The sequence below is a fragment of the Falco biarmicus genome, chromosome 7 (genome assembly GCF_023638135.1).
Source record: "Falco biarmicus isolate bFalBia1 chromosome 7, bFalBia1.pri, whole genome shotgun sequence".
NCBI lineage: Eukaryota > Metazoa > Chordata > Aves > Falconiformes > Falconidae > Falco > Falco biarmicus.
Window position 1 is genome coordinate 71,124,983 of NC_079294.1, and position 16,922 is coordinate 71,141,904.

The window sequence follows — 16,922 nt, forward strand, 5'->3', positions numbered from 1 at the left end:
GGGATGGGATGGGATGGGATGGGGTTGGGTTGGGATGGGATGGGATGGGATGGGACGGGACGGGACAGGATGGGATGAGATGGGATGGGATGGGTTGGGATGGGATGGGATGGGATGGGGTGGGATGGGACGGGATGGGGTTGGGATGGGTGGGATGGGATGGGATGGGATGGGATGGTGCCAAGGAAGGATACAGCCAGGGTGGGCTGGGGCTGGAGTAAGATGGAGCTAAGACAGGCTGGGGCCAGGCTGGGGCCATGGCGAAGGGGACTGCCCTGGCTGTGGGATGCAGGAGGAAATGCGTCCTGCCTGGACAGCGGCTGCGCGACATCTCCGGCTGTATTTCGTTGTGCTTGATCCCGCGGGCTGAGGCCAGGGAGGGCTCTGGGAGGATGGAGCGCAGCCCGCCGCATTCCCAGCGCCGCTGTTATTTTAACAATACCCCGCTGGTCTGCATGCCGGGGCTAATTTTAACCCTGGAGCCAGGCCAAGGCAGCCCTAACTTTCCTCGCCGTGATTTATCCCAGCCATTTCCCTTCAAAAACAAGGCCCCCGTGCCAGCCCCGCTGTCTCCCCAGGCAGCTGCACGCTTCCCTGGGTCCTGCACCACTGGGCAGGGTGAAGCGGGGCAGGATTTGCCCCTCGGTGGGTTGTTTGGAGAGCAGGAGGGCAGCCAGCACAGGAGCCCCTGCAGCACTCAGCCCCCTGCTGCCCACAGCACAGGGATTTTCGGAAGCTGGCTGGAAGCCTGGGGATGCTCGGATGTGGAGCCTTCCCCAGGATCCTGGAGCGGCTCCGTTTTCCACAGACATCTCTGGGAAGGAGGTGGGTGGTTTTTCTACCAACAATTTTATTGAAAAGGCTGTGGGGGGTGGTGGTTTTTTTTCTCCCTTTTCCCAGACAACAGCCATGCTCAAGAAAGAGATTTCCCTTTGCTTCTGTGTGTCTACTTAAAAACTGATTGGTAAAAATGCTGCAGAAACATTTGCGAAAAATGGAAAATATTGAAAATATCTTGTGACAAAAACTCCAATGTTCTCTTCCAAATAAAGATCTTTTTCTGCTCTTTTTTTTTCCATCAGAAAAGCTTCTAGTGTGCAAAGTGTCGACTGCTTTGATTTCTTCTCCCAGCGGGCTGGGATGCACCCATCTCTGCTCCAGGAGGATGGGTTTTCAGAAAGCTAAAAATCACTGAGCAGAGATACCGGCCCTGTTACCTCCACATCCGTCTCTCTTGTGACCCCCCTGCGCCCCTGCCAGACCCGCGGCAGGGTGGGAGGTCCCCAGGGAAAGAGGTGGCATGGCCAGCCCGTGGGCAAGCCCTTCCCCGCAGGAGCGCAGCCTGCCCACCCGGGAAGGGGGAAGAAAGCCCGAAGGTATTTGGTCACTAGCGTCATGAGTTCCCATTCATTCTCAGCCCGTCACAAACAGAGGAGGTCTGCAAGGCTGCGGATAGACAAGTGCGTGATTTTGGGGGGCAGCAAGCGGAGGCGTTAGAGGTTGTCGTACATGCGTAACGTCTTCTCCAGCTGCTGGCTGACGCGCTGGTAGAAGACGATCTGCTGCTTTAAGTAAGACTGCATCATCCTCTTGAAGTCGGCCACACGCCGCTCATGGAAGTGGTTCATCTCGGCTTGCAGGGCAAAGCCCACCACGCGGCAGCGCTTGCGGATCCCGTCTGCCTCCTCCTGGTCCATCCTGCCCTCGTCGCTCATCCGCTGGCTCTCCTTCACCTTGGCGAAGGCACCTGGCGAGGCAGGGGGAAGGGTGAGAGGCTGATGGATCCGTGCGACCCTCCGTCCCCCTCCCCCTGGCACAGGCATCTCTGGCCGGCCCCGGCAGGTCCCCTCACTCTCTGTGCCGGGGCACCAGCCTGGCCCCACAGCCTCGAACTTAGCAGGAGGTTTGGGGGTCTGGGCTGCTGGAAGGGTGCGATGCCAGGCGCGGGGTGCAACGCTAACGTGGGGCAGTGTTACCACAGCCAAGCACCCCGGCCAAGCCTGCCCTGACGATGTTTGATGCTACCCCATGGATACGGGTGGGGAGACCCCAGCTCGGGAGGGGATGAACCAGGGTGTGGGAAGGGCATGCAGCACCAGCCGGAGCTCGGCTGGGAAAGCATCTCCCTCTCCCTCAGGCAGCTGATGCTCTGACACCAGTTCTTCCCCCTCCTTCCCTTTATTTTTTACAGCTCGGTTTCGAAAGAATCCTGCCTGGCTCCAGCCCTGCATTCCTCCCCCCTCATTACCACAGAGGCTTTTCGCCTGAAAACAGGATCTGGCCTGCAGCTCACCAGGCTTGCTTCCCTCCTCCCTGCCCCTTGCCGGGAGCACTGGACCCGGGGTTACGGTGCTCCTGCCGCACCAGCCCTGCTCCCAGTGGAGACGAGGAGGAGGAGGAGGAAGAAGCAAAAGTTGGAGGCCAGATCCTGCCTTCCGCTGCCCACGCGGCCTTGCTTCCGGACGGGATCCAGCCCCTCTCACCCGCCAGTAAACAACGCGGGGAGGGAAAGGCGAGGAAGCGCCAGGGCAGGATTGCATTCTCCTTCCCCCTGTGCCCTCCCAGCCTCCCCCAGGGATGCGGAGCAATGCACAGGCACCCCTGGCTGCTCGGGCATGGGCAGCCCTGGCTTCACCCTGGGGAAAACTGCCTGCCCCCCCCCGATCCACGGATGCCGGCACAGGCGTCCCCTCCCCATGGACTTCAGCCCCGCTCACACACCCAGCTGCGTCACACCCTGCTGCCAGGGTGCAAAGGGACACCGAGCCCTGCCCGCCACAGCCCCCCCACCAAAAGGGCAGAGCAGACGCTTCTCACCCCTCCTCCTCCCTCGTTACCCCCCCAAATACCCAGGGGACCAGTGAGCACATGGGGATGAAGGGGATGCAGGGAGCCCCGATGCCCTGGGGGTGCTAAACCTTGAAGAGTTTGACCCTGGTTGTCCCCAGGAGGTTCAGTGTGTGTCCCCCAGCCACGGGAGTGCGGTGGGGCTGGTGGGAAGAAAGGACACGTCCACCTCCCACCTTGACCTGCACAGTCGTCATCGTTGTCGTCCCCCCCGCCCCTCTGACCGACCCCAGGCCATGTCCAGCCGCATCCCAGCCCTGGGGGAGCAAGCTGGAGCATCCCTGCTGGCCACCCAACCGCTGCCTTGGCTGGGGAGGGAGGATGAGGAGGGAGAAGTGGTGGTGAGTGGGGATGCAACACAGCCCCTCGCTCACAAGGTGCTGGGCAGGTCACCCTGGAGCCGAGAGCTGAGGTGCTGGCTTGGGCTCATGGCTTGGGGGGAGTGACAACTGTGCTGACCCCCGCCGCCAGCGCTTCGGGCACTGTCAGCAGCAGTTATGGAGCCCATGGCAGCACCTGGGGCAGCACCACCAGCCCCATCAGCCTCTTCCAGGCTGGGGCGACGGGGGAGCCATGCCAGCGGGGACCATGCCACCTCCCTGGGAGCCACAGGCAATGGTCCCCATCCTCATTCCCATCCCTATCCTCATGCCCCCTCCCCATTCCCACCCCTGCACAGCACAGGATTTCTTCATTGCATCCCCACTCAGGTGGAGCCATCACACATGAGAGGTCATCACCGGGGGGTAAGAAGCCACCATTACCTTTCTGGAGGTGGATGATGTCCGGAAAGTTGGAAAGGAGCCCTTGGTACAAAGAGAGAGTGTCCAGCATGAGGAACAGGTCATTTTTGGGCTGCTCGGCGAACATCTCCCCCACGGTCTCGTACGTCTTGCCCGTGTGGGAGATGGCATTGTTGAGGGCGTCCGAGCTGTAGGGGGGGTCCATGTGGAAGGAGTGGCTGATGGCTTGGAAGGCATTGCCCAGCTTCTGGAATTCCTTCCGGAAGCCCCCCACGTGCTTGCGCACCAGCTCCGAGGCCACGTTGGTCAGCTGCAGGACGCTGTCGTCCATCTTCTTGCTGAAGGCCTTGAAGGCGTCCACGCGGTCCTCCACATCCTGCAGGTCCTGGTGCTCCGTGGGGATCTGGATGGTGAGGAGGAAGCTGGCGCCCACCATCTCATCCTTCTCTGCCCGGCGTTTGCCCAGCTTCCACTGCTTCTCATCACGGCAGCAGAGGAAGTGCTGGAAGCCCTCATACTGGGAGAGGACGGGGTGGCTGGTCATATGGTCCATCCAGAGGATCAGGCGCCGCTTGCGCTTCTCGATGAAGTCCTCCTCGAAGCGCCCGGTGGCCTGCTTCTCGGGCAGGTGGGGCACCGATATGACTGTGAACTTGTGCAGGAGGCGGTTGTAGAGCCAGTCAAAGTGCTTGTACCGCCGGTAGACGGGCGAGTTGATGTTGCTGGGGGTCAGCTTGTAGGAGATGTAGCTCTTGATGCCCTTGAACTTGGTTTGCTTGGTCGGGTCCTCCACGGAGCAGATGAAGGGGTGTGGGTTTGCCCTCCACTGGGGACCTTTGGAGCCCATCTCAATGCAGTACACCTCAGCGATCTTGGACATCAGGGGCACATCACCCAGGATGAAGGCTTCCACCCCCGAGCGCACAAAGCACGAGAAGCGGTTGAGGTTCCTCCCCACCACGCTGCCCCTCTTGGAGGAGCTCATGCTGTCCTGCCTTTCCAGTGCCGGCTTGGGATGGTAACCGGCGTGCTGGTGGTGGCCGTACGCTGTCGGGTACTGCAGGCTGGGCGAGGGGTGCCCATTGGTGCCCGGTGCGCTCCGGGGCTCCTCCACCACCGTGCAAGCATCGTCCCAGTCATCCCAATCATCATCATCGTCATCCTCAAAACTGCCCTGGTAGGGGATGCCGGGGTTGGGGGGAGCTGTGTAGAAGGAGTCGTGCCCGGGCGAGCCGGCCGGGCTGCTGGAGTAATCCGTGTAGTTGGAGCCTGACCGGGAGCGGAGGATCTCGACGTAGGAGGCAGGGAAGAGGCCGGTCTCCCCGCGGCTGTTTTGGCCCTGTAACCACCCGTCCAGGGAGTTCTCGCTGAAGATGACGAGCTCCTCGTTCTCCTGGATGCTGATCTCCTCTTTGTTTTCGCTCTGGAAGTTGTAAAGCGCTCTGGCTTTCAACGCCATGGCTGGTCCCAGGGTGGGGGGGACACAGCGTCACGCAACCCCCGCAGCCAAAAACCGCCCCCCCCGGCAACGCCACAAGCTCCAGGCCACCACCAGTGGGAAAAGGCTTGGCTGGTTTCTCAGGGAAATGAACTAATAAAAAAAAAAAAAAAGGTGGAAAAGAAATCCCCTACGAGGCGACGCCAAGGTCCGTATGTCCAAGCGCCCCCCCCGATGCCAGCGCCCCGGTTAAAAACAACATTCCCCGGTCAAGCGAGCGGCGTTTCCTTGGCCGCGGCGGGACGCAGCCCCCGGCCGGGCCAGGAGCCGGGCTCTGCCATGGCCGCGCAGGTCCGAGCTCGCTGGGACGCCGATCCCGCCGTTCCACGTTCTGGGAGGAAAAGATCTGGCTGCCGGCGAGGAAAGAAATCCAAAGCGACTTTTTCCGGGGCTCCTGTGGACAAACCCCCCGCTTCCCTCCCGCCAGCGGCTGCCGGGCCCCGGGGAAGTGCCGGGAACCGGCCCCAAACCCAGCCCAACCTCCCGGTGATCCCGGAATTTTGCAATTCCTTTCCGGGCCGATTTTCCCGGGGGTTGGGAGGGGGGTTGGGGTGTGTGTGTGTGTGGGGGGGGTAGCCCAGGAATCCGCGGGTCTGGGGCGGGACGGGAGGGCCCGCTGGCTGGGCAGCACCGGGCCGGTCCCGCTGCCGGGCCGGGGAGGGGAGCGGGGGGACGGGGGGCCCGGCCGCCGCCGTACCGGGCCCGGGGAGCCGAGCACAGCCGCGGCCCGGCCGCGCCTCCCGTCCGTCGGCGGGACCGGCGAGCCGCCCTCACCGCATGGCCCGGCAGGGCCCGGGGCCGCCGCTCGCTGCCACCGCCCGGCCTCGGCGCCCCGGGGCCACCCTCGGTACCGCCGCCCGGTTCCGGTGTCGGGGCCCGCCGCCGCTGCGCGATGTCGGTGCTGCTGCCCGGTGCCGGTGGCGGTGGCGGTGGTGGTGCTGGTGCCGGTGCCGGTGGCGGGGCTGGCCGCCAGCCTCCCGTGACGCACGGCAGCGCCGAGCTCCCCGGTTCGCCGCCCGGGAGCGGAGGGGAGCGGCGCGGCAGGTCGCACGCTGCCCTCTGCAGGCAGCCGGCCCGGGGGCACCGGTCCCGCCCACGGCACCAGCACCGGCACCGGCACCGGCTGCTCCCGCAGCCGTGAGCGGGAATGGCCGCGGACATCCCTGCCCACCGCGGTCCCCTCTGTCCCTGCTCGCGGTGGTCCCCTATGTCCCTGCCTGCCGTTGTCCCCCGCCATCCCCGCCCTCTATGTCCCTTACATCCCTGCCCGGGGTATCCCCTCCGTCCCTGCCCGGGACGGTGCCCTCCATCCGTGGCCGTGGTGGCCCCTCCATCCCTGCTCGGGGTGGTGCCCTACGTCCCTGCCCGCAGTTGTCCCCCGCACCCCTTCCCTGTGTGTCCCCTCCGTCCCTGCCCGGGATGTCCCCTACGCCCGTGCCCGGTCACAGCCTCGAGTGTCCCTGCCCGCCTCCCGGCGGCAGGGGAAACTGAGTCATAGGGGGGGAGGGCTGCCGCTGGCCGGCGCGGCGGTCGGGCGCGGCGCCTCCGCGCCGCGAGGGGGCGCTGCGGGCCGGCTGCGGCGCCGTTCCCGCCGTCGGGCGGAAGTGCGTCACGGCGCGCGGGCGCCGGGCGGGCGTTGCCATGGAGGAGCTGAGCGCGGCGCTGGCGGCCGGCGTGGCCCTGGCGGGGCCCAACAGCCCGGCGGCCCCGCACCCCCGCCTCGCCGCCTACAAGGCCCGCGGCGGCCTGGGGCAGGCCGAGCGCCGCCAGCGCCTCCTCCGCCTCCAGAGGGAGTGAGCTGGGGCCCGAGGAAGGGGAGAGCCCGGCCGGGGGGTGCCGCTGGGGGCGGACAGGCCCGTGCTGGGCCCACCGGGCGGCAGGGGCTGCGGGGCCGGGGCCCGGGGCTGTGCAGGGCGGAGGGGGTAGTCTGTCTCCCGCGGAGGGCGAGCGGGGCTCTTTCCTTTCCCCCCACCTCCCAGGAGGCGGCTGGACTACGTGAACCATGCCAGGAGGCTGGCAGATGACGACTGGGCAGGGGTGGATAGCGGGGACGAGGAGAAGGAGGGGGAAGATGCGGGGGAAGAGGAAATGGACGTGGATGTTGGCCACAGGCTGCCCAGGCGCTATGGCAATCAGGTGAGGAGGGTCCCTCGTGAAGGGGAGCAGGTGTGAGTGCGAGGCCAGGCAGCGGGAGGGGTGTGGGGTGCTGACCTGGCCTGGTGCTTGGAGGGGAGCCGTGCGATGTGCTGTGTTCAAATGGAGGAGAGGTGGAGATGAGCTGCCTGCGTGCTCTGGGAGGTTTCAGCTCAGCCAGCAGCGTTTGTATCCCGTTATGCAGCACTCAGTTAAAGATTTCTGTTCTCCCCATGTCTGGGATACCAGGAAGGAAGGTAAACCTCAGCTGGAGGGTGTTATTAGCCTTGGTGCCATATCGGCCCTAAAAAGACACACAGATGCTCAGGTGATCATAGCCAGGCAGTCTCTGAAGAGGTCAGCTTGTCTGGGCTCTTTACTCCTAATGTTTAGGAATCTCTATGCTCTGCCACATATTTAAAATACACAAATGAAGTGCTGAAAGTGAGGCTGGAGCCAGGACCAAGGTACAGGAGTGCCCAGGCAAGGACTGTGAGCCCCATGCTGTAGTCTGTAGCTTAGTCAGCAGCTGGGAAGCAAGAGAAGGACTTTGGGGAGAGTCTGTTAAGCAGGTTGGTTAGAGAGAGGGAGTGAGCCCCTCTGGTGCTTAACGCTGGGTGATGAGCAATGCAAATTGCGTCTGAAGCACCCAGTGTAGCTGTTTAAGCCAAGTCAAAACCTTCCTTTATCCTTGATGTATGAGTTTTCCATAACTTTGGGGGACTTGTTACTAACTGATATTTTTTTTTCTGGATTTCTCCATAGCTGATGCTGTCAGAATGGTTGGTCGATGTCCCCTTGGATCTGGAGCAGGAGTGGGTTGTAGTGGTGTGTCCCATCGGGAAAAGGTCACTAGTTGTAGCGTCTAGGGTAAGCAGCAGCAGTGGTGATGTCTCACCATCTGGTAAAGGACCTGTACCTTTTTCCCAGCTAACATAAGACTGGTCCGTGCGTCTGGCTTGATTTTTCTTTTTTTTTTTTTACTCTCCTGTTTCCTCACAGGGCACAACAGCAGCTTACACCAAGAGCGGTTTCTGTGTCAACAGGTTCCCATCCCTGCTGCCAGGGGGGAACCGGCACAATTCAACGAGCGAGAAAGGTAACAGTGTGAGGATTTGGGAACAGAATTTGGGATAGAGAGAGGGGAACCTTCTGCTTCTCCCTGTGAACGTGTGCGCCAGGAGGCTCAGTGCTGTTCCTCCGGCTCCCTTGAGCCGTGGAGCTGTGCCCTTCTCTGTTGCTGGGAGTAGTTAGCTTTGGCCCTGTTCATGTGTCTCTGGGGATAACTAGATGTGGACAGTATCAGATACCTTTATGCTTGGTAAGAGTTTCTTTTAATTAGCTGCCTGGTTAACTGACACTCTTAAACCTCAACATCCTTTCTGTCTTCTGACAGAGAGCTGTGTACGGTGTGGTCTTCCTTAATACATCTTGTAGTTGCTTTCTTGCCCTCAGGAGAAGGGGTAACTGTTTGATAAATGCCATTTTCTGAAACATGCCTTTGCTTGCTGGGCCTCTGTCTGGGACAGGGCTTTTTGTGGTCGCAGCTTTGCAGCCTTACATCAGGGCAGGCTTAATGCAGGAGAGATTTGTGCTGGCATTTGGCTGCTGGGTGAGGCAGTCTCAGGGGCATGTCTGCAACCTCCCTGTGTTTGTGTGCGCAGTGTACTGCATCTTGGACTGCATCTACAACGAGGTGCAGCAGACGTACTATATCCTCGATGTGATGTGCTGGAGAGGACACCCCATTTATGACTGCCAGGTGCTGAACCTTCCCCCTCTGCCCTCCCCTCCCTTTTGTTCCCTGTTCCGTGAGCTGCTTTGCAGCCAGCACTGGACATGGTGCACCGTGCAGTAGGATGGGTATTTCATCTAAGCGCCAGCATCTTTACAGCTTATGGGCTTCTGGTTACTGGAATAACTGGGTGGATCTTTTGGGGGTATTGGGGGAAGTAGCAGAGTTCATGGGGCTGGCTGGTTCTGTAGGTGAAGCTGAGTTTGTAAATCTCCCAGGCGAGTGCAAAGGAGTGGCAACACCCAGCAAGTGCTGATCAGCAATGTGCGGTGGATAGTCATTAAGTTTCTGCCTCCTTTCACAGACCGACTTCAGATTCTTCTGGCTCTCCTCAAAGATCCAAGAGGAGGAAGGGCTGGGAGAGAAAAGCAGGATTAATCCAGTAAGTTCTTTTGCACTAAGAGGAGGAGGAGGAGGATGGGGGGTAAGGTCTCCTGTTCAGCAGGCTTCAGCACTTTCTTTCACAAGCGGAAGCTTTTTTCTTAACCCCACACCTCATCAAGCTTCAAAGTGTACTTCTGATGAAATGGGATGCCGTGTTCAGGATGTAAATAGAACTATTGAATATTGTAAATGTGTGTGGCTTTCCTCCCACAGCCAAAGTGCTGAGGGAGATCAGACTGCAGGGTATCAGCTAACTTCCATGCCATTTTTAGCTTTACCTTGAAACAGAATGGAAAATCATTGTGGTTTCTACAGGGGTAGCATTGGTTGGCAGCCTGACTACAATGGGATTTATTCTTGTTTAGTCTTGCGGACTCACGAGGCAAGGGGAAAGGCTTGTAAAGCTTTAGCCTTCCCGCCTGCTTAAATGGATCGTTGAAGTTGTCAGGGTGGCTGCTGGATTGCTACCCGGAGTCCCTGCTCAGCAAGGATAAAAGGTCTCCCTTTAAAGACTTACACATGGAGGTCAGACCTAGAACCCACAGCAGCTTGGAAAGTGATTTTTGGGGACAGACATAAGAGATTTGGCAGCTCGGCTACGGAGCAGTTTACAAAGTGGGATCCAATGGCTGCACTGCTAAGCAGAACAGCTCCTGTGCATTGAGCAGATCGGTCATAAACGGGGATGACCACTCCTGTGTCAGCAGTGGAGGTATCTGTATTTGCAGAACATCCTGCTCTGACTCCAATGGGAATATCCAGAAGACAGCTACCTCATGAAGCAGGAGTCATTTCAGCTTTCATTTCCTGGGTGGAAAGGTTTGCTTGGCTGAGCCAGCAGGCTGGAGCAGATGTCTGTCTGCTTTGCATCCTGCCCAGAGGTCATCATTTTCTATTTTGGTTAAAAGAGTGCCTCAGGGTCAGCTCTCCTGAAAAGTCCTTCCTGCAGTCTTAGATGCTTTGGGGAAAAAAGGTATCGGGAGCGTGTGGGAGCTGTACACTCTGTCTCTGCCGTGTGCATCTCATTAAATGCAAGGAGAGGGTCATTTGAAACTGGGGTGATAAAATACTCAAAGTAGATCATTCTGGACACTCTAGATTTCATGCTGTCTGGGTATCACGGTGCAATCCATGGTGGGGTCTTCTCTTGAAGGTCATCTTCTGGTTTTGGAATGAGATTTGTAAAGTTGCAGTGATGTATGTCCTTTATCAAGCGTTGCTGGAGAGATGGCGGGGGTTCTCTCTAACAGCTGATCCCACCCTAGCCTCTCTGGTGGCTTGGGTGATTTTTGTAGATTTTCATGCAAGCAGTTTCAGTTACTCTAGTGGGGTGTGACTGGCACCAATGGGACAGCTTGGTCCTGTTGTTCTGTCTCTAGATCTGGGGTTTGCTTATGAACTGCTGTTCTGAATCACATCAGAGGTCTGTCTGTGCCAATAACCTGTACTAATCGCAGACACCAGTGGCTATGGAAAGAGTAAGAAATTGGAGATACCTGTCATGTTCCCTCTGACTTCATCTGCCATTGGTTGTACCTAGATCATGGAGTTAACGGCCACCAGGGAACCTGCCTTTCAGGAGCTGTCTAATCCTCTTTAGAGCCTGTTTGTGCTTTTGGGCCCGCAATACCCTGTGGCAGGAAGGACAGCAGTTTAATGATGGGGTGGCTGCTTGAGATCTTGTCTCAAGTTTTACGAGATCTTGTCTCAAGTTTTACAAGATCTCGTTGTTTTATGTGATGCCTGTCCCTCACCCTTTCCTTCTCATGCTGGATTTTCACTGGTGGAAATCCTTCCTTAGCTGCCTCTGCACCAGTGCTCGATTCAGTGACTTGTTCTGCTTTAGGCTATGTGGTTGTCTCTTCTAACCCTCTCTTACTCTTTCAGTACAAATTTGTGGGCCTGCGGAACTTCCCCTGCTCCTCAGACAGCCTGTGTAAGGTGCTGGCTATGGACTTCCCCTTCAAGGTGAGAACACGCAGGTGGGAACCTGCACTTCAGCCTTAGAGACGGCCCCACCACGCATCTGCTGCTGCTTGGAGAGGGGTGCATCCCCTCCGCTTGGGAGCGGCGCTGTCCCAAGGCCTGTGGAAAGCTTGCTGAGCTGTGCTGCTGTTTCCCTGGGTGGGGGATGGGTGCCTTTTATGCACACAGCTGATCTGTTACCCTGTCACCAGGTACAGGCTGCATCTAACCCGACTAATTAGCGGGAGTTAAGCCATAGCATTCCCTGTGCCCCGGGTGCTTTACTGCTGTTGTCTGAAAGAGCCCTTGGGGCAAGAGAGGGGTTGATGTGGACACCCAGAAGCAGCGTGGCTTGCATTCGTGTGGCAGCGTGATGGGCAGCTGACATTTATAGGGCCAAAGCTGCTACCCCGGGTGGGCTTGCGTGGCTACAAGCGTGAGGATCTCTGCAGTTTAATCCCTTATGCAGGGGTGTTTCTTGAGCTGTGTGGGGTAGGCAAAGTGGTGTCTTTCTCTGACTTCTGTCACGGGCTCTGTGTTTCCTTAGTCTCGCTGCTTCCATCCCTCTTGTGTGCAAGGCACCCAGCTACCTTGCGTCTGGTGGGGAGGAAAGAGAATGGTGGTGCTAAGCTCCCGATGGTTTCTGGAGTGCTTGGGTGTTAGTGATGGGTGTCTGAGGTGTACTGGAGCTGGGGGCAGGAGGCTGTAGCAGAAATGGCGGGGAGGGGTTCGGATGACTGTCCTCCTGCTATACTGCTGTTGGATCTTGTGGAGGGGGTAACGTGAGCTCTGCTTTTTGGTCTGGTACAGGACCAGCAGCTCCCTGCCTTTGGCCGCAGCTGCTCCTGGCTTTCTCTGAGGCAGCATTCCCCCCCAGAAAGAGCGGCTGAACAGGACACCTACATTTGCTTCATCAGCTTTAGAAGTAGGTGCTGTTCAGGCCTCTCTGCTCACCTGTGGGGGAAGGGCAGGACAGACAAATCGATGTGCCACCCAGTTCAGCTCTGTGCGGTTGCGAGCAGCAAGTGGGAGCCCCTCATGAAAACAGCTCAGGCTGCTTTTGACTGCCCTGGCTGACTTGGCACTGAAGCAGAAGAGGATGGAGGAGGTGAGCGCGTTCCAGCACAGCGTCGGTGACAAACATCTGGGAGCCAGAAGCTCCTCCTGTGGCTGCAGCGGTTCCTGTGGAGTGCCCAGTCTCTAGATCAGGGGCAGCCATTGTAAAGGTTGCTTGTCCTCCTAAGCCAAAAGCCACGTGGATTTGACTGCGTGTCTTGTGCTCTCCCGGCCCAAGTCAGCGATTAACGTAAGTGCAGGTTCAAATTTAAGGGACACTGATTTGGCTGGGAGGGCTGACTTTGCCTTCTGCTCATCAAAACCAGGACAGTCATTAGAGAGAGTTGGAAAGTCCCAGCCCCTTGCTGGTCTTGCCAGGCCCTGCTCTAAACACAAATTGGGGACTTGTTGAGAAGGCATCCCAGATTTCCTTCAGCTGACTGGCTCAACTACAGATGGAGTGTCTCTGTAGACACAGTCGTTCCCGTCTTTACTGAAGAAAGCCTCATTCCTTCTGGAGGCATCTGCTCCCGGGAGAAAAGGCTGAGGAGTATTGCCCCACCGCAGTCAGCGCAGAAAAACTTTCGGCATATGAAGGAGACCATTGCGAAACACCAGGGGAGGGAGGTGGAGTTGTTCAGACTCTCCCTTGTAATCCAGCAGTGACTTGCCCCCCCATGTTCCTGAGCTGGTAGTCGAGGTGCGACCCCAACGAGTGAAACGTGGTATAATTTGGCTCGAAGCAGCCAGTAACCCCACAGAACCCGTGGTGCTGCTTCCCGGAGTGGAGGGGACCGCGGGTCCCCTGTGGTGTGCCACAAGAGGGAGCCCAAAAAATCCCCTTCGCGAGCTTCCACCCGCGGCACCCAACGAGATAAACTTTACAGAAAGCAAAATGCAGCCTTGCTATAGGCAGTGCAGGATAATAGGGGTCACCTTATGCCTGGGCTTGGCATTTTGTTACCCTTACAAGGATCTCGTGTGTGGTGGCAACAGAGGTGGTCAGTGCTTTCAGATCTGGGTCTTCATAGTTAATCTCTAACCTTTAGAGTTAGGACCTGATCCGCTATATTCAGCGGAAACTTTTTCTGTGGAACTCGGTGGACTTTGGATCAATTGACTGGCCCTGAATTTGAAGTGTTTTTTGGAGTGGATCTTAAGAGCTACTGTCCTACTCGTAGATCTGAGTAAAACAACATTCGGGTTTCCTTGAAGGCAGGGGCAGCCGAAGTCTGAGAAGCCCCGATGCGAAGGAATAGGAGTACTGTAAAGCACCTAAAATCTGAAAAGCTTGGCTGCGACACATGAAATCCTGCCAGACCAGTTTCCCATCAGGTTCGGTCGTTCAGGGACAGTGTCAGCCCTTATTCTGATGTGGCTGGTGTCAGTGTGGTGACTCAGAATAGAGACCTGGCCAACAAATTAAATAAACTGGAAGGAATATGGGAGTAACTTAAGGGAAATCAAGGGAAGGAAGAGTATGATGTAACTCTCCACTAGGCTGAACTCCTTTGAATTCTCCAGCTTGGGGAAGATCTTTGGAGCAGTCTGGAAGGCAGAAGCCTTCCCAGGCTCTGATCTTTACCAAAACATTCCTGTGGGTGCTGGAGAATCCCTGTTGCTCATCAAGTGCCACGCACCCACAGGAATGGGCTGGATGTGTAGGCATGGTGCTGGGGTGCCACAGAATCTGGCTCTTCCCAAGCCTTCCTGGGAGGCAGGGGGAGGGAAAAGCTTTGTTGTTTAGATATCCAGAGGGTTACACAAGCTCATCATGATGTTTACCGTTCTGGTCTTACGTTTTCCTAGCGCAGGAATCCCCCTTTTTCTGGGATTATTTTGCAAGATCTTAACAGTGACTGAAAATTATGGAGAGAGTAGTGCAAGCAGCTCTGCCCGCTCTGCTGGAGGTTAGCATCCACGGTTCAGAGAGGAATGTATGCTGCTTTTTGCTTTTTTCACAATCTAGCACAGTAGCAGAAATCACCTTGATCTGCCTGCTTCACTGATGCCTCTGCTCATTGCCAATACATGTGCCGTTCTGCCATATATATTCTGGGGGCTGTAGGCCTTGGGGAGGGGCCAGGGAGCAATGCAGCGTGAGGTGGGCTCTTTTTCTCATCTCTCCTGCCCACTCAGCCACTCTTACTCGTAGCCAAATGGCCTTTTAGGAGCTTGCGAGGCTGAGCTAAAAGGAGCACCACCTCCAGCGTGAGGCAGCCCGACAGCAGGATCTAACCTTGCAGAGTGCATCCCTGGGAAGCACAGGAAGGCAGGGGCAAAAATCCCCGAGCGTGGCGAGGAAGCGGGGGAAAATGTCAGCCAGCTGCAGTGTTGCAGAGTGTGGAAATAGTAGCACAAGAGTTAGGGCCTAAACCTTCAAAGTCCTGAGTGCCCTTAACTGTCATCGATTGCTGGTGAAGTTCTCTCTTGGGAAACATTAAGAATTTATTTCATACAAGCCAGCTGAAAGAGCCGTAGCAGCGTTACAAATCAGGGCTCCTTGGCGTCATGCGCTCTAATTACTCTGCAAATGTATTATTTAAAATAACCTTAATCCAGTAAAGTGGCCTTTCTGTGCGCTGCCTTATTCAGAAACCTGATGGCCTTTCTGCAGAATGGGATCATAGCAACCAGAGGGAAAGTGCTGTCCGTGCCGACATCAGGCTGAGATCATTTGCCTCTGATGACTGAAAGCCATCCGGCAGTCGCTGGGCTTGTAGTGATCTTTCAGGGCAGGAGCTCTGCAGGTTTCTTCTTTCCCTTCCGCTATTTATTGCACTGCTTGAGAAAAATGATCCAGCTGGTAGTTTTGGCCTCTATGGAGAGCGGTGCTGTCGTCTGGCGCTCTGTCATCCACCTGCAAGAGCCTCCAGCTCTGGCCTTTCATTCACTCTCTCTCTCTTTACAGGTCGACGGACTTCTCTTCTATCACAAGCAAACCCACTATACCCCCGGCAGCACCCCGCTGGTGGGCTGGCTCCGGCCCTACATGGTCCCCGAGATCCTCGGGCTCGCTGTGCCCGCTACGGTGCTCACTGCCAAACCAGACTATGCTGGGCATCAGCTCCAGCAGATCATTGAGAGCAAGAAGAATAAAAAGCTGGCAGCAGAAAAGGGTCACCTGAGCAGCGCGGTGGCTGCGAGGAACGGACATTACGAGCTGGAACACTTGTCTACCCCTCAGCCAGCAAACTCTCCCGAGGGCCGGGATGAAGCAGTGAGCCAGATGGAGAATTAGGCTGCTGGGACAGACCGGTTGGGTAAGGAGAAAGGAAAAGGTTCCCTGCTTCTCACTGTCCCTCACCCTCCCTGAGAGGGGGTCAAAGGTAATGATCATAGGATGGTTTTGTTGAAAGGGCACTAAAGTGGAATATCTTGTTCCAAGTGCCGCTGGATTTTTTTTTCTTTTTTTTTCTTTTTGCCAGGGCTTCTGTAAGGTCTTAACAGGATTGTCTGGTTCTTTGCTAAGGCAGTTGTGCGCTGGGAAACTCAATGATCCGTCCCCACACTGCAGGGTTCCCGGCTCTGCTCCTGACCCTGCTTCTGTTAAAGCCTCTGGCAAAGCTTCAGCATAGGAACAGTGCTCAGAGCTCTGAGGTGCAGCTGCTGCTCGGAACCCCGGCCCCAGCGGCAGCCCCACCTCCCTGGCCCCGGGAATCGAGGGCATTTCAGCCTTTGATCCAGCTGTTTACCGAGGCTGCCTCAATGAAAGTTTTGTGGTCAGTCCACTTCTAGTAACAAAAAGTTTGCAGCGAGCTGCTGTAAATCCAAAGGCTGGGCTTTCCACACCCACACGTTTACAGAGAAAAACTAAATTTCCTTGCAGCGCAGTGGGCCCTGCTTCCGAGCACAGCTTTGTGCGGCGCGGCAGAAGCCTGTACTCGAGGCTTTTCTCAGTAGGGGGAGGAAGGAATGGTTTCGCACTGAAAAACGCTAGCATTGATTGTGCCAAATAAAAGGTTTCTCAGAAAGACAAATTCTTGAGCGTCTTCCTGCTACCTAAGGGTGGATGCGTGCCGTGCCTCCCAAATAGGGACTGAAAAATCAGTTGCAGCGCTAACTGGAGCAGAGGAAATGCTTGTGCGGGTTTGATTCTCCTCCACGCACCGAGGTGGTTCACTCTCTTCCCCGCCGCTGTCCCTCGTAGCCCAGCTGAAGGCCTGCTTTGCGAGCACCAGCTGCTGCCTTTCACCGGTTTTAGCAGGGACGAAACGATTGTACTCACCATTCCCAGGTTCTTTTCCAGAGGGACAATAAAAGGCTGGAGCAGGAAGACTCGCCGTGGAGGGGGGAGATGAAATATCGGGCTAAACATGGTGCTGGGGAGTCTCCTCTCGGCTGCCTGTGAAAATGCTGCCAGAGGGCCCGTATCCAGGAGGAGATACAGTGTGTGGGGATGGCTGCCCGCAGATAGCGGGGGCACTTGTATCCTGCCCTCACACCCCCTGTTTTTCCCAGAAAAACACTTGTTTCTGTGCCAAGTGTGTGGTCTGCATGC

At 57.2% G+C, this 16,922-nt stretch overlaps 2 protein-coding genes across 2 annotated transcripts; one reads left to right on the forward strand and one right to left on the reverse strand.

Moving 5' to 3' along the window:
* Window positions 1–830: 830 nt before the first annotated feature.
* SNX33 (sorting nexin 33) lies at window positions 831–5,058 on the reverse strand. The gene is made up of 2 exons (XM_056345764.1): window positions 3,612–5,058; window positions 831–1,747 (listed from the first exon to the last, which is right to left on the reverse strand). Exons 1-2 carry the CDS (start codon window positions 5,047–5,049, stop codon window positions 1,494–1,496), a joined length of 1,692 nt encoding a protein of 563 aa, XP_056201739.1. The 5' UTR covers window positions 5,050–5,058; the 3' UTR covers window positions 831–1,493.
* A 1,628-nt stretch (window positions 5,059–6,686) lies between these two features.
* On the forward strand, window positions 6,687–16,401 carry SNUPN (snurportin 1). Its single transcript, XM_056345765.1, has 8 exons — window positions 6,687–6,881; window positions 7,068–7,224; window positions 7,987–8,091; window positions 8,224–8,320; window positions 8,886–8,983; window positions 9,321–9,398; window positions 11,288–11,368; window positions 15,333–16,401. Exons 1-8 carry the CDS (start codon window positions 6,730–6,732, stop codon window positions 15,660–15,662), a joined length of 1,098 nt encoding a protein of 365 aa, XP_056201740.1. The 5' UTR covers window positions 6,687–6,729; the 3' UTR covers window positions 15,663–16,401.
* The last annotated feature ends 521 nt before the right edge of the window (window positions 16,402–16,922 follow it).